Source organism: Apteryx rowi, unplaced genomic scaffold (genome assembly GCF_003343035.1).
Source record: "Apteryx rowi isolate R43461 unplaced genomic scaffold, aptRow1 scaffold_440, whole genome shotgun sequence".
Lineage (NCBI taxonomy): Eukaryota > Metazoa > Chordata > Aves > Apterygiformes > Apterygidae > Apteryx > Apteryx rowi.
The window spans coordinates 737022-749630 of NW_020450695.1; the positions used below are offsets into that span (position 1 = coordinate 737022).

Here is a 12609-nt window from a genome sequence, read left to right on the forward strand (position 1 = left end):
GTTTTTCAAAGAGGCTCAAACTGCATGGAAGCAGCCCTGTTCTAATCAAAAGTGTTATTTCAGACCCATGAAGTAACCAGCACAAACCCTACTTTCATTTCAGTTTAAGAGTGGTTCATGTGAAGACATCACATGTAATTAAACACTGTGAGGATAAGCTATCAGCATGCGTAGCAGCCAGCTTGTTCCAAGATGGTTCTTACAGAGATGGTACTTACATTTTCTCCTAACAGAAGGTTTGAAAAAGAGTTTGCTTAGTGATTTGTCATATTAATGACAGGAGAGAATCATGGCTTTGTTACCTCTTCATTGCTAACACGTGTGCCATGAAGGAATGTGTGACTCTCATACACAAGGGAGAAGGCATGTAAGACAAAACACAGATTTATACAGAAGTTTGTGCCTGACCACAACCATAATTCAGACTCCATTTTCCTGGTAGCACGCTCAGTAGAGTAACTCTCCTTCTAATTTAACCCAACAACTGTGCTTGCCAAGAGGAAGAAACAAAATCAGTGTTACTCTTCCTACCCTGTTAAGTGATGACAAAGGTTTTGTGCCAGGAGAGTACCCACATTTAAGTATGTTGGTCATGGTGAGTCACCCTGAAGCCACAAGCACTAGCCATGCTGATTTATTCTAGTTGTTCTTTAGCAGACATTGGGCTAGATTTTGCATCTGGCTATGTTCACTGGTGTAAGTGAATGAGCAGCTTGGAGAAAAACTCTCTTTAGGTTGAATTAACACAAGTTGAATATAGAAATAATACAGAATACAATATGGAATATGCATATACAATATAGAAAAAGTATTTTCTTCTGAGTTGCTAAATCCTTTCTTCACAGCCCTAACATCTGATTAATTGCAGGCTTAACCACATTTTTATTTAGATTTTGAACATCATCCAGTAAACACTGGCAACACAAAACTTACGAATTCAATGGAAAAATAACAGAGAAAAGCTTAGCCAAGAATCACTCAGCATGCAACTGATTAGATTTTAGGGAAAGACATTCAGTTAGGACCACCTAATCAAAGTACTTTTCTGAGCCCACGTTAGTTGGTTCAGCATTCAGTTAAGCAGCAGGGAATTAAATATTCCTGGAGCAGTCCAGGAAGCAGCCTCAGTGATGGGTGCAGTCTCCATCAGCCCTCTGCAGCTGGTTCTCCCCACAGCTGCTGGGCCAAGGCAGGAGGCTCAGCCCTGAAGCTCTACCTTAGGCAGCAGCAGTCCCTGGGAGCTACTGTCCCCACTCAGTGATACAGGCTCAGAGCACAATGTGCCCCCTCACTCCTCAGCACTTCTCTAACCCTCTCCAAAGCACCATCCAAGGATTAGAGTCTCAAGATACCTGGCCTGCCAGCCAACAGCAGCACTCTCTCATTGATATTGTTAGATTAAGGCATTGCTCCCCAAAACAGTACTTTCATGCAAGTGTTATCTTACCTTCTGTCTGTCCTTGGCACTCCGTATCTCCATCCTGGGCTGCAATAGATAGATCCTAGTACTTCATATTAAAAGAGTCTCCAGTGAAATCACAAAGCCCATCCTTCCTTGAGGAGGGGAGCAAAGAAAAAGCACAGCAAAGCAATCATCCCTCAGCCTCACTCTGGGCCTTCAGCCAGACTCCAGGTCCAGTCGTCTTCCACTTTCAGATCAGGTGATTATCATACCATCTTCCTTAGAGGGCCTCCAAGAGAAGCCTGGCATTGCTGTTCCCCTGGAGAGCAGGTCAGGAACCAAAGGCAACCAAAAATATCTCCTTGCTGGACAAATTTCTATCAAAGCTTCTTCCTGAACCTCTCCTGCCACTCAAATCCCTGTCATAGGAACGCATCTGGAACAAAGCAAAGTGACACCAACAGCTTCTACTCTCTGCCCCCACCACTTCAGCACCCACCAGCCTTACATCACCACCTCTCAAGCTTCTTCCTGTTCTCTGCTCAGTCTCATCAGCCCTCAGCTTCCTCCCCCATTCCTCAGCCCTACCGCCACAAGGAGGATCACCTGTAACAACCCACCTTACACATAGGGAAGAGAGGCAAACACCCAAATAAGCACAGGGGAAGAGGGAAGGAGATCTCTGCCCAACCATCTACAAGGGTAGCCCAGCCTGGGAGAAAACACAACTTGTACATGAAACTAAAGGTTGGGATTTGCAGTAAATAAGATGGAGATGATCCCTCTGGAGCATATCTGACCAAACCTGGCTAACTCAGGGCTCTAATGTGAAAAGGGTGAAATGGTCCATTTCCTTGCTGATGAAACTCCTTTGGTTTGAGTGGAACTGCACTGTAGCTGGAGATGGCCCATAGCATAGGGCAGCTATGGGACACTAGAAAGCAACAATGGTTGCAGCTAGTAAACCCTCTGTGGTTTTGGTAGAAGCTTGTGCCCATGCTTTTGTTACAGGAGAGGTTGCTCTTCACAATCCCTGGTTCAAAGGCTTGAGGAATCCTCTCTAGGGCAGGGCCACATAATACATACCTAGAGATAGTCAAAGGTATTCCAACATTGTTCATGAGCATTTCCTTTGCATGAAAAATGACAATCTTTTGCTGAAAAACTAAAAGCCTGAAAACTGAAGTTCAATGCAAGATTGAAGTCTTTTGGATTAAAATCAAAATGGGAGCCAAAGCACCCGTGCCTTAAGTCTCCATTGTCAATGGGACAGGATATTGCAGCTGATTGTATTCCCCCAAGAAAGTATCCAGGGCTACTACCAGAAGAAAGCAGTATGCTGTAGAGAATACATCTGGACAAAGAGCCTGGCTTAAAGAAGAGAAAGGATGGAGCAATGGAATGACTACTCCTAAAGTACTGTGGTGCCACTTTGAACAAAGGCAGTTCTGATTTTAGCTGAAATATTTCAACTCCTAATATTTTGCCATTAAAAGCAATGAGAATTTTGTGCCCAGAGAGCTCTGATTACATGATATAAAATATAAACAACAACTTTTGATAATTATTCACTTAGGCTTGAGATTTCTGTTATTTGAAGTTTCACGGGAATGTCTTCTCTTCTCATCCAGATTTTTTCTTGCTGAACTTGAGGACATTGCCCATTTCTCCAGGATTTTAAGATGTTAACCACCTCGGCTGGAGTAGTCTCCAGTTGCCATAAACTCCAAGCCAATAGTTGGTACATGTGTAAAGAAACCACCCAGACAGAGAGATGGAAATCCTGCCTTGGCCAGCTTAGATATGGAGACCTGGCCATGGTGTATTAGCCTCAGTTCTTAGTGTTTTCTACTCCCTTTTTCAGTTAGGACTAAAATCCAGCCTTTGAGGAGCCTTAGAATTTCCTTAGAATGGGAGAACTTATGTAAGACCAGATGAGAACATTTTTTTGTACGGATGGGCACAATTACGCAAGTGCAGTGTTGTCTGTTTTTTGTGGTCTTTTAAGGAACAGAGAAAATTAAGAGAGGGGGTCTATGTTGCACTAGACTTTACATCATGGCCCAGGGATGCAGCCAGGTTTCCTTCTGAGAAATAAGTTGGCAGTAGGTTGATAAGAAGAGTCAGAGCCTCTCCTCCTCCCTGCATTTCTCCAAACTCGCCACACAGCAGGGCTTGGGCTGAACACAGAAGACACTAAGCCACAACAAGAGTATCATAATAACCCTGGCTCCTACAAGGCTGCAGGGGGGAAGCTGTCCTTGCTCAGGGCTACTGATTCAAAGCAGCATGAAGGATTTATACAGCTCACACTGAGAGACAGGACACTGGCCTGAGTGGACCTCTGATCTGATCCTGGGAGGCAATTCCTATATGCCTGAGGCCACAGCCTAGTCTACATTAGGAACAGCAGTGGCTCCTGTGGATGAATGGTTTATTTCAGGCTTCTGGAAATAAACAGAGGCACTACAAGGAAAACAAAAGTCTTTAAATTACTAGCCTGCTGTGCTTTTCCTTAGCAAGCTGTCTTTTGGCTGGCCTGACCACTGGAATGTGAGTCGCCCAGCACTTCCACAGCAGATTTTTGGTGTTGTTTGGTACATCCACCATTCCCAAGCTTAACTATCTCTTTGAGTTCGACTTTAATTCACAACATAATATACAGTTAGGATTAAAAGCTCTCCTACTGTAACAAGCTGGCATCTCCACAGTCTCAGGAGCACAGGTCCTGAGAGCAGTGTCCATTTGTAACTCATAAACTCTGTCGGTGTAAAGCCACATTTTCTGTTTTTTTTTTTTCTTTAACAGTGAAGCATTACCTGGTGAAATGCCCCCAGAACAGGTAGGAGATTACACTTCTCTTTATTCTAACCCAAGGCACCAGTTCCGTTTTGGTTTTGCTATGTACAATGAAAAAGATGAGTGAAGTTTTCCAAAATGCCTACATAGAGTCCCAGGTTCATTACTCACGCCTGAAAGCCAACACCTTAGCCTACACCTTCTGTGCGTGATAAGGAGGATCCACTCAGACTATCTAGCTGTAGGTCCTGCAGATGGGTCAGTGACAAACCTTGCCTTGATGCTCTGAATTGCTTTTTGGAGAAGCCTGCTTTCATTCTGTGTGACTTCCTAAGGTTTTCCAACACCTCACCAGATGGTAATGAGTGACCTAAATCATCCTCCTACATAGAATAAACCATATTGTTACTGAGTAATTCCTGCACCCAGGAACTGGGAGTGGGGCTAGAAAGCAGATTTTTTCTAGGTCTGTTCCCAGCTGAAGATTCTAAGTGATGGGAAAGATACTACTTTTGTTGCAGTCATTAATCATTATTTCTGTTTCTACTGATGGCCAAAAGGTTTGATTTGTGTGGTGGTATTTAACTGGTTTCTAACTTACGAGCTTCTTGAGATACAAACTGTGCTGGAACTGCAATAAAAGAAAGATGACAGAGTATTTTACAAGCAAAAATGATTAAAGAGGGATGTCTCATAATAATGCAAAATAACAGCTGTTTCCCAGTTTGCAGTGACATAAAACATGTGTTTCTAGTCTTGTAGTTTAAATCCAGTATCGCTAGGTATCACAGATACTATTTCTCATAGTATCTTCTTAGCACAGATTCTAAGCCAAGTATAGCATGTCCTGAATCCTGAACTAATGTAATTTTTAGTGCATTCTCATGGGAAAATCGCTGTATTCATTCTAACTGACACTAGGGAGTAAGTGAAGTCACAATAAAGCAATAGAGAGTTCAGGAGAGGCCAGTACAAACTGAAACTTTGATGTTATTCATTGGAAGATCTTTGTTCTGTGACCCTGACCAGCCATTGCACCACACCACAAATTTACAGAGACAGCTCAGCAATTTTCATTTTCCCCTGAATGTTGTTTTTTTCTCCTTCTTTATTAGCTCCTGGGACAAAGCTGGTATTAGAAAACAAAAGAGGAAGGGGCAGGGGGAAGGAAATCAAAGTAGATTGATAGAGAACACAAGAAGAGAAAAATGAAACCAATTGAAAAGATGACTGTCAAAACAGTGAAAAAATGGAGAGTGGCAGTCAGATAAAAGGACTCGTTATATCACAGAATTTGCCTCTCTGGGAATACATGTTGTGATAGCGATACTACTGCAAACACTAAACACAGTAGGCTGAATAGAAGGAGGAAAACAACCCAACATGGTTTCTTCACTGTAAAATGGAATCTCAGGAAGCAAAAGTAATGCATGACCCTATATGGATAAAAATAAGATTTAATGGATTTCAGTGTGGCAAAATGTGCTAATGAAAGCCCTGATCCTACAAATGCATGTCTGAAGTGCATTTATTTCAGGGCTTTAAAATTAAATGCCTCTCAACGCATTAGCAGTATCAAGATTTTTAGTTATGTTTCACAGTCGGTACCTTTTATTTTCCATCCTCTGCTCAAAACATGAACCATTAAGTCCTTTGAACTTTTTAGGATTGTTCCCATACTTAAAGTTAAGCATATGCCTAAGTACCTTGCTGATGCCCTAATGCAGTGTAAGCACATTTGATCTTAGATATATTATATGATCTATATTATGATCCACAGTTGAAGCAAAGCATTTTTTTCTATTCATTCCTAGCCAAGGATGTACTTCAAGGCATCACGAAAACAGACCCTGAATGACAAGTAAATCATATATTCTGGCTCAACCAGATGTGTGACTGCTATGAGTAATCCCACTGAAGGGAAGGAGATGCAGTTGTGTGAGGTGGTGCCACTTGTATGGGTGCAGGATATAGCCCACGTGAATTTGCTCTTCTCTGCAGCCATAACACCGCACAGGACTGTGGCATCAGTCCCAGCCGAGTGTCAGCAGTGCCTCAGCAGTGCCATGGTCAGGCAATGACAACATTTAGAAGTTCAGTGGCAGTCTGAAGCATCAGAGGATATGAAAGGCATAAGATGAGTTCATTCACCTGCATAGCAAAACATGAAAAATCCTATCAGTGTCCCCAGATCGACCCAGAATCTCAGAAAGTTTCATCAGATCTCATTTATGCACTTGGCCAAATGGGGGATGCATTTCAAGCTAGCTTCTCTTCACCTGCCTGTTCTTACAAAAATATTTGTTAGTTTGTCATAGACCTTCAGCACATTCAGATGCAAAAGCCAGGGTCTAAAGTCCATTAGGTCAAACTGACGAACTAGTTTGTAGGAGATTCCTGCAACTCAAAATGACCATGCTGTGCAAAACTCAACCTTGATTAGAGAGGCTCAGCTCCAACTCCCTTAGTGACATTTCAAAATCAGAGCAGAATCCAGTTTCAAAATTACATTAATAGCCCCGTGTCTAAGAAATGTCTGTGCTCCCACTGCAGTAATACCTAGCCATCTTAAAATATTTCATGTCTTGACATCATGATGGTGTTTTTACTTAACTGGAATCTAAGACACAAAGTGCTAAGTGATTTGCCCCAGGTCTCACAGCATGGCCTTGGTAGAAAAGAAAATTAAATCCAAATTTCTTCAGTAGAACAAAGCAAATGGTTGAGTTTTGGTTTGCTACTTGACCAATAACAAATTAAAGGAAAAAATAAGTCAGCTGAAACCCATTTCTTTCCCACATTTTAAAAATAAATACCTAAATAAAAAATACAGTTATTTTGGGTTTTCCAAACCATTTAATTGTATTTTCTGGTATTTTTTTTTCCTTAAATATCCTCCTTGTTATTACCTCCCTTGTTATTAGATCATTCTGTCAGTTTTCAGAACCAAAAACCCCCAAAAGGTGTATCTTTGAAAATGGGACTTTTTTTCTGTCTTTTATTTATTTGTTTTGGCCTGAACTCTTTGGTCATTCAGCAGCTGCTTTTCTGGAGAAAAACAATTTGAGGCGAAAAAACCATTCCCCTCAGAAAGCTGTCCGTCTCAATGTCTTGTTTCCACAGTAGTCATCTAACATCATATAAGCAGATTCTGCCAGACTGAGACAGACACAAATACCCAGCCCTCCCTTGGCTCCTTTACACAGCTCCCCCATTTGGGAGATATCAATGCAGTTCTCATAACTTGGGTGAATTTTCTGTTATCCCCCTACAGACCCTTGAGGAAAGGGAATAACTGACCTAGCCAACCACAGGAAAAGTGCTGCATCCTTGACCCTAATAAGGGTATTAAAGCCCCAAATTACAGTAGTTTGACAGCTCTTGGGACATGTCCCAGAAACACCAGTCGCTACCTCCAGGGAAACTGCTGTTAGCCACCTTCCACAGGTGTTTTTTTTCCCCAAATTCCTGCCTTTTTCTTGCTCTCTAAAAGCACATCAGATACTTCAAGAAATGCACAATGTGACACTGTTCAAATACAAGCCAGGAGGCTGGAGGAGGAGCTTGAGATAAAAAATTGACTTTCCTTTTAATCATAGAACAAGACAAGCTCACAAAGACACAGTGTGTCAGAGCCAAGGAGTCTTTTCTGAGCCTCCTTGTTTGGATTGAGGAACTCACTTCTGAGACTGCAAGTGTAGTTATTGTATCTCCCAGTGTCAGTTAACCCTGTATAGCCCTGGTATTTAAAAGAAAAGCGTAAGCCACAAATACATTTCTCTGTAGTTTCTCTTTCTCAGTGACAAAGCAGGAATAATAACTAATGCGGTGAATTGACACTAAGCCCTTTCATATACTGTGCTTAAAGAAGCAATGTCAGAATAATAATATCTTTAAGCCACACGTCTGCCTTAATGACTTTGGATTATTAAAACTAAAAACATTAAAAAATCATTCTCATCCCCTTTTTGGTATTTTTTGTTCTTTGCAGTCTGCTGTGTTTGGGCAATGGAACTAGGCAGGACAGTTTCATTTCCTGCTGGTTTTAAACAATTTCACTTTCTGATTTTTTATAGTAACAAATGGTTGTTGTGGGATAGGTTCACAACAGTTCAGGCAGACTTTGAAATTATTTCTGTGCAACACAACATAGTTTACATAATTGACATGATTTATCTATAAATCATGAAAACATTTTACCTTTCAAACACTTAAAAAAATTTGGCAGCCAACTTATGTTTTTGACAGAATACATGGAACAGAACTAAGTAAAATCAGCAAACTGCCGTCTTTTCTAATCTATGCAAGTGTAAATCCAGAGTGATTTCACCAATGGCAGTGACATTCATTTTGACATAAAGCTGTGTAAAATGATAATGACTGTTATTTTGTCATTCTTGTGTGGGCAATAGCTGAGACATCTTAACTTTCATTAAGACTTTGTCCCACTACTTTGTTCTACTAAGGTAAAAAGAGTGTTTCACTATCTGAAGGAACCTGGAGAAAAACAACATCCTGGGACAAATGATTTAAAATTCACAGAATTCAGTTGTCAGTATTACTACGATAGAGACCCTGGTGGGATCCCATTGTATGATGTAACTCACCAGCACAGAACAGAAAGGTCTCCAAGCCCGTATTGCATTCATCTTTCTTGGGAAGAGCCCATAGTCAGATGCATCTGAGCAACAACTGCTTACAAAGCCACCTCCATCATTTGAGTTATCATAACTGACCACTATACACTCTCCTCCCACCTGAGCTGTAAGTTAAGATTTCTTTCATTACCACTTAAGCCAATACAATTTTACCTCACATTAGTTGCAAGCTAAGAGCACCTACACAATCAGTTACCACAGCTCAGCTGACAAATGGTCACTAAATCAAATCACTGCAACTTGACTGCATATCCAAGCCCTTAAATACTCAAAGCAGGATATACTACCTTAGACTTTGGGAGATGCTAAGGATAAGAAAACTGTCATACTTAGAGGACAATTAACTATAATAATCCAAACACAGAAGCCCTCTTGGATAGGAGTGGGTTTATAATGTAAAACTGCTGTACTCTTTTCTCATACCTATTAGTGCTTTTTAGCACAGATGTCCTGGAGAATGTGAAATACAACAGTTAAGAAACTGGGACACTGTTTCTTCATTTTATATGCACTGAACACACTGGCATCTTTCTAAAAGGCCAGCTTTTTCAACTACAGATTTGCAAGCTATCTGAAGGACTGCATCTCACTCAAGGCATGCTGCACACTCTCCTGTCCTGCTGACCATTTGGCCAGTCTTAGCCCAGAAACTGTGTTGAAGATTTTGCTTTGCCATCTGCTTCCTGGGTGAGCTTATGCAAGTCACTTAAACTGTGTGTGCCTCTGGCCCTCAAGAAAGGAAGGGTACAACATCATTCTGCATGCAGCAATAGAGTCGTACATGTTTCTAAGGAGTAGGTGCTCTGAAATGAGTCCTATTTAAACCTATAAAGACATTTTGCCTTTTCTGTGCCAGGACAGATCAGACTTTTGAGTTTCTCAGCCACGCTGTATTGTTGAAAAAATGCAAGGCCTAGAACATTTCCAAGCCCCTGTAAGAGGCTTTTCAGTATATATATGTAAGAGGATTTCAGTATATCTCAGGGTCAAAAACCAAGTCACTGGCCAGGGACTCTCACAAGGGGAGGGTGATATGTTTGTGTGAACTCTCAGGGACAAACTCTCTTTCCTATCATTGCCTTCACTTTTTGCTCACACATGGATCTCTGCTTTCCAGTTCAGGGGAGACAGTTACCAGTGTGACAAGCATGTCCCCTCTACAGCCCAAGAAAGTAAAGAAAAAGAAAGAGAAGGAAAAAGTGGAGCAACCACCAGCCATCCCAGCAAAAGGTATGAAAACAGAGGTGCAGAAGTATTTCAAATCCAGAGCACAGCTGTGCAGGGACAGCAAACCATGGGATGTCAGGTCTCCTGCACTGTCACTGACTCTGCCCATGCAGCACCCTGCAGTCGCTCTTGTGGGGGAAGAAACGGCCAGCGTCTATTGCTGGGACCAGGCTCTTGCCTCCCATTAACTTCAGGTATTCAAAGGTTAGTCACCTAGTCCAAACAAGAGGTCTCAGCTCCCACTAAAATCAGTGGAGAGAGATAGAGGAACCTCCGGGACAATATTTACCCCACCCAAAGAGAAGATTAAAATTAAGCAAGATGAAATTTCATGTTGAGGATAGATTGATGGGGGAGGTCAGCACATTGCACCCTTAAAAAGTGCAGGTGCACTTGCAGAGGTTGTGCAAGTTGAGCAGCTAAAGATCAAGCTTTTGAGGACCTCATTTTCAAAGAGGATTTGCAATTGCCTTCAGGACAATCACACAAACTCTTGAGTATGCTTTCTGAGCGCTACTGCCAGGGCTGCCCAATGGGAGAGGGGAAGGAAAGGAACTAAAGTACTGTGCATTAGATCACAAGTGATCAGTTCTTAAGAGATGTATTTGCACCGGCTTCTGCACACAAACAGCCACGTTTTGCAGATCAGATTCCTTAGTCTTATGACTTCTAATTCATAAGCCCTATACTTCATTGTAAAAAAAAAATGTTATCTGGAATACAGTTAAACTCTGGGATAAATACATGTATTTATTTGCTCTTAATCTGCTCTTAATCTGTAATTTATAAATTGCTAATGCATATACTAAAAGTAACAGTGAATTATGATAATATGAAATGATCCCTTAATATTTATTTTCATAGCTCCGATAGCCAATAATTTTCCTAAGCCCAAGCTGTTGAAACCTCAGAGAAAATTGATCCTGGTAAGTAGTTTTCTATGACATTATTTTCTCCATATTTTCTCTCAATATAATTTCTTTAATGTTGCCAGAATTCTAGATTCAGAAACTATAAGTTGGCTTAAAAATCACACAAATCTTCTTTTTAAGTAATTCCTTTTAATGTGATGGATTGTCTTGGTCCTTTTAATTTTGAGCATTAGGTTACACTGGATTACGTTTGCCAGCTTTCTTGCAGTCACTGTGTCTACGAATTTAGTCTTTTCTTAAACGAAACCTGCCACTGATTCTCACATGCTTCTGGGATGTGGTGCTTTGGGAAAAGTATCAGTTACTGACAGAATCACAACTGTATTGGTCACACTCCTTTTGAGATTTTTCAAGCCAGAACTATGGGACCTGATTCTGCCCTACGGTGGTGTAAGTCAACAATAACTGAAGCTGCAGGCAAAATAGGCATGTGTATAGCTCATATAAGGAAAAGAAGAACTGGTACGACAGTTTCTGTTGGATATGAGTTTCTGTTTGAAGAAATCTTGGGATTTTTGCCGGACAAATCAAATAAATGGACAGACCTTTTTATGCCTTAGTAACAAATCAGCACTTGGCCAAGACATCCAGGGGGAATAGAGACAGTTTCATACCAACTAACTTTAGCTACCTATATAAAGAGGATGGGCTGCTAAGCTCCCTATATAGCCAATAGAGAGAGAGGTGAGTCAGAGCAGGAGCCAGAGCAAAAGCTCTAAATTGCCTTTGGGGACCCCTTTTCCCCTCACTGGCACAGAGAGAGCCCAGGCTGACTAACTTCCTAACTTAGGCACCTGAGTGAAGGTGGGTGCCTAAAGTTAGGCTGTGTGAATACCCCACGTGCCTCTGTGATGGCTTCATTGCAGATGAGGATTAGAATTGGGAACCTGCCCACCAATAGTCCATAAATATTCTCTGCCCTTTTAAGTATGGCCAGGGTATAAACCAGGATACCCAGGCACAATGCCAGGTGACTTGGGAACAGCTCAGCTTAAAATCTTATGCAATACGGCTGCGTGGGTACAGAGCTCACCTCTCCTCCCCTGGTCATGCAGGGATTGCGCCTTGGCCAGTCTCTCCTCACATAGGTCAGGTCTCACTAGAGAAAGAGGCAAAGTATTAAAAGTCCATGAAAAGAACCTATATCCACATAGGTAACTGTGTCAGACAACAGCTATGCTGAGATTAGAGCACTCACAGTCAGGAGGTGACAGTCACCCTTTGCTGGGTGTACACAGCATTAAGTGCCATGCCCAGGCATGTTGCTACACTAGAAATCATTTAGTCTTCAGCCCTCTCATCAGTTAAAGCATTCAGACTCTGCCTGCAGGTTAGTAAAGCACATCAACACATGCTGAACTTGAAACAAATTTGTTTCCAGATGCTTTTTTCTCTCTGGAGTAAATCCAGGGATGTGGCCACAAATAGCTATTTGCTTTTCCCTTCCTGCTATGCAACCTCAGGCAGGGTTCAAACTCTTTGGAGGGGAGCAGGAAAAAAGCCTTTTGAAACAATGAAATCTGCTTTGTTTCCTAATGCAACGATAATCCCCACGTTGTGTGCAGACAACAGACTCAGTTTTAATGCCTTG

The 12609-nt window shown here is 41.6% G+C and overlaps 1 protein-coding gene across 1 annotated transcript in view; it reads left to right on the forward strand.

The window, feature by feature from the left end:
* VSTM4 (V-set and transmembrane domain containing 4) overlaps window positions 1-12609 on the forward strand; it is a 39195-nt gene that overhangs the window by 15769 nt on the left and 10817 nt on the right. Inside the window, exons 5-7 of the mRNA XM_026076872.1 lie at window positions 4211-4244; window positions 9977-10089; window positions 10951-11012. Of these exons, the coding sequence (XP_025932657.1) occupies window positions 4211-4244; window positions 9977-10089; window positions 10951-11012 (209 nt within the window). The remainder of the gene's footprint in view (window positions 1-4210; window positions 4245-9976; window positions 10090-10950; window positions 11013-12609) is intronic.